Raw genomic sequence first — 2,337 nt, 5'->3', positions numbered from 1 at the left:
AATAAGTAAGGCGTTTGAAGTGTATTTTCTTTTCGAGGTTTTAAAAATGAGCTTATTAATTCCGAGAGTTTAATTTTGTGGGCCAAGTCGGTGAGTGAGTCAAATAATTAAGTCAAGTCAGTAGTAGTAGTAGTAGTAGTAGTAGTAGTAGTAGTTATTGTTGTTGTTATTGTTGTTGTTGTTGTTGTTCAGTGAGTGAGTGGAATTTATATATATATACGTAATACTTCGGCCCGTCATCATTCCTCTGTGCGTGATGTAATATTGTTTCCCGCTAAGTGATGAGGGAAATATTGAATAAGGATACGAGGATTTTGAGTTGGTGTTTTTGTAAGGAAATTTACGTAGCTGTAATGCACCCTTCACCGTTCTCTCTCTCTCTCTCTCTCTCTCTCTCTCTCTCTCTCTCTCTCTCTCTCTCTCTCTCTCTCTCTCTCTCTCTCTCTCGGGTTTCTGTTATAAAATACAAGCCTGAAAGAGAGAGAGAGAGAGAGAGAGAGAGAGAGAGAGAGAGAGAGAGAGAGAGAGAGAGAGAGAGAGAGAGAGAGAGAGAGAGAGCGCGTATGACGACATAATCTTGTTTGGAAATAAGAAACAAAGAATAAGGAACTAAAAATGTTTTGCGTGACGTGTATCATTATATAATAGTACCCCCTTTCCCCCGCCCCCACCAGCTGACTCAGACACACACACACACACACACACACACACACACACACACACACACACACACACACACACACACACACACACACACACACACACAAAGGACTTCATTACTTGTTTCTACTATTACTGCTACTCCCACTGTAACCAGACACCCACATACTCACTCGCAAACACACACACACACACACACACACACACACACACACACACACACACACACACACACACACACACACACACACACACACACACACACACACACACACACACACAAATGATTTCACCACTTACTACTACTACTACTACTACTACTACTACTACTACTACTACTACTGCTGCTACTACTACTACTACTACTTCTATTACCACTCTTACCACACACACACACACACACCTGGCTATACCTGACACACACTAACGCACTTCATCCAATAAACTCAAAGAAATAAGGTCAAATTCTTTATATAACCAACACGCAATATATGTATTTTTTTCCTCACTTGATATTTTTACACCAGCTGACACCCACAAACTTCAGGGGCCTCCTTCCCTAACCTGTTACCTCCTGACACCCCTTCCCTAGTCACCCCTTTCTCTTGCCCCCTGCCGTCCCCTTTAGGTATGCAAGACTAGTCAGAAAACCCCATAAGTGTCTCTCCTTCAGTTGCAGTCATGATTTCCAAGCGAGTGGGTTGCTGTTCCCTTCTCTCCCTTCTGCCTCTCCTTGCCTCTCTCCCTAACCTCCTCCTGTTACTCCTCCGCGTCCTTATCCTTCCGTGCCCTTCCTCCAGCCTTACTCTGGACGCCATAACTACCACTACTACTACACCCACTACCACAGAAGTAGCTACGACCTTTGACACCACGATCTCCACCACCACGCCACTGCAGGAAGACGACTGGCTGCACGTCCTTACTGACCAGGAGGACGATTACGACTACGACGAGGATGACTATTGGCTCCTGAACCAAACTAACTGCTTCCCATCTGATCCCTCGCACGATCAGAGCCCGAAGAAAGACACTATTGATTTCCACGATGTAAGGAAGCAAATTGTTGAACACATCGTGGGGGAAGGGAGTTGTCAGACCCGGAGCATCTGAGACTAAGGGCCCTCGCTGCTTGGAGATACCAGGGCAGAAAGTGGGTTGTGGTGAATGGTGGGCCTCTGTTTCTCTCTCCTGGACTGGGTGCCTTCGACGGGGTCCTGCAGGGAGGCGAGGCGAATGAGGATGCAGTGGTAGAGGAAAGTATCGATGGAAACAGAACGATGAGTGAAGGGAACGAGGAACAAGAGTATGGAAATGAGAGAGAAGAAGATGAAGGGAGAAAAGAGATGAATACGGAGGGCAGTGAGGATGCAGTAGAAGAAAGCAGTGATGAGGAAAGAAACGAAGAAAGGAGAGAAGCAGAAGAAGAAGAAGAAGGGAAGACGACAGTAGTAAATGACAGAGAAGGTGATAATAACTCCACACTGGTCAGTAAAGGTGGAAATCACATGTATACCGAGGGAAACATGACATACGACGACAGCGAAGGGGGAGAAGGAAGCACAAACGAACACAATGGAAGAAAAAACAGCAGCAGATCTATTAGCCCACATAAGGGAGAAGAGATCGATGAAGTATCACACGAGAGAGAAGAACAAGAAGAAATTGAAGTACAAG

At 45.4% G+C, this 2,337-nt stretch overlaps 1 protein-coding gene across 1 annotated transcript in view; it reads left to right on the top strand.

The window, feature by feature from the left end:
• Positions 1-556: 556 nt before the first annotated feature.
• LOC135115996 (cilia- and flagella-associated protein 251-like) overlaps positions 557-2,337 on the top strand; it is a 7,559-nt gene continuing 5,778 nt past the window's right edge. Inside the window, exon 1 of the mRNA XM_064033201.1 lies at positions 557-2,337. This exon is cut by the window's right edge and continues 116 nt beyond it. Coding sequence (XP_063889271.1) covers positions 1,941-2,337 — 397 coding nt within the window. The 5' untranslated portion in view covers positions 557-1,940.

The sequence above is a fragment of the Scylla paramamosain genome, chromosome 30 (assembly GCF_035594125.1).
Source record: "Scylla paramamosain isolate STU-SP2022 chromosome 30, ASM3559412v1, whole genome shotgun sequence".
In the NCBI taxonomy this organism is placed as follows: Eukaryota; Metazoa; Arthropoda; class Malacostraca; order Decapoda; family Portunidae; genus Scylla; species Scylla paramamosain.
This window is presented reverse-complemented; position numbering and strand designations above follow the sequence as displayed.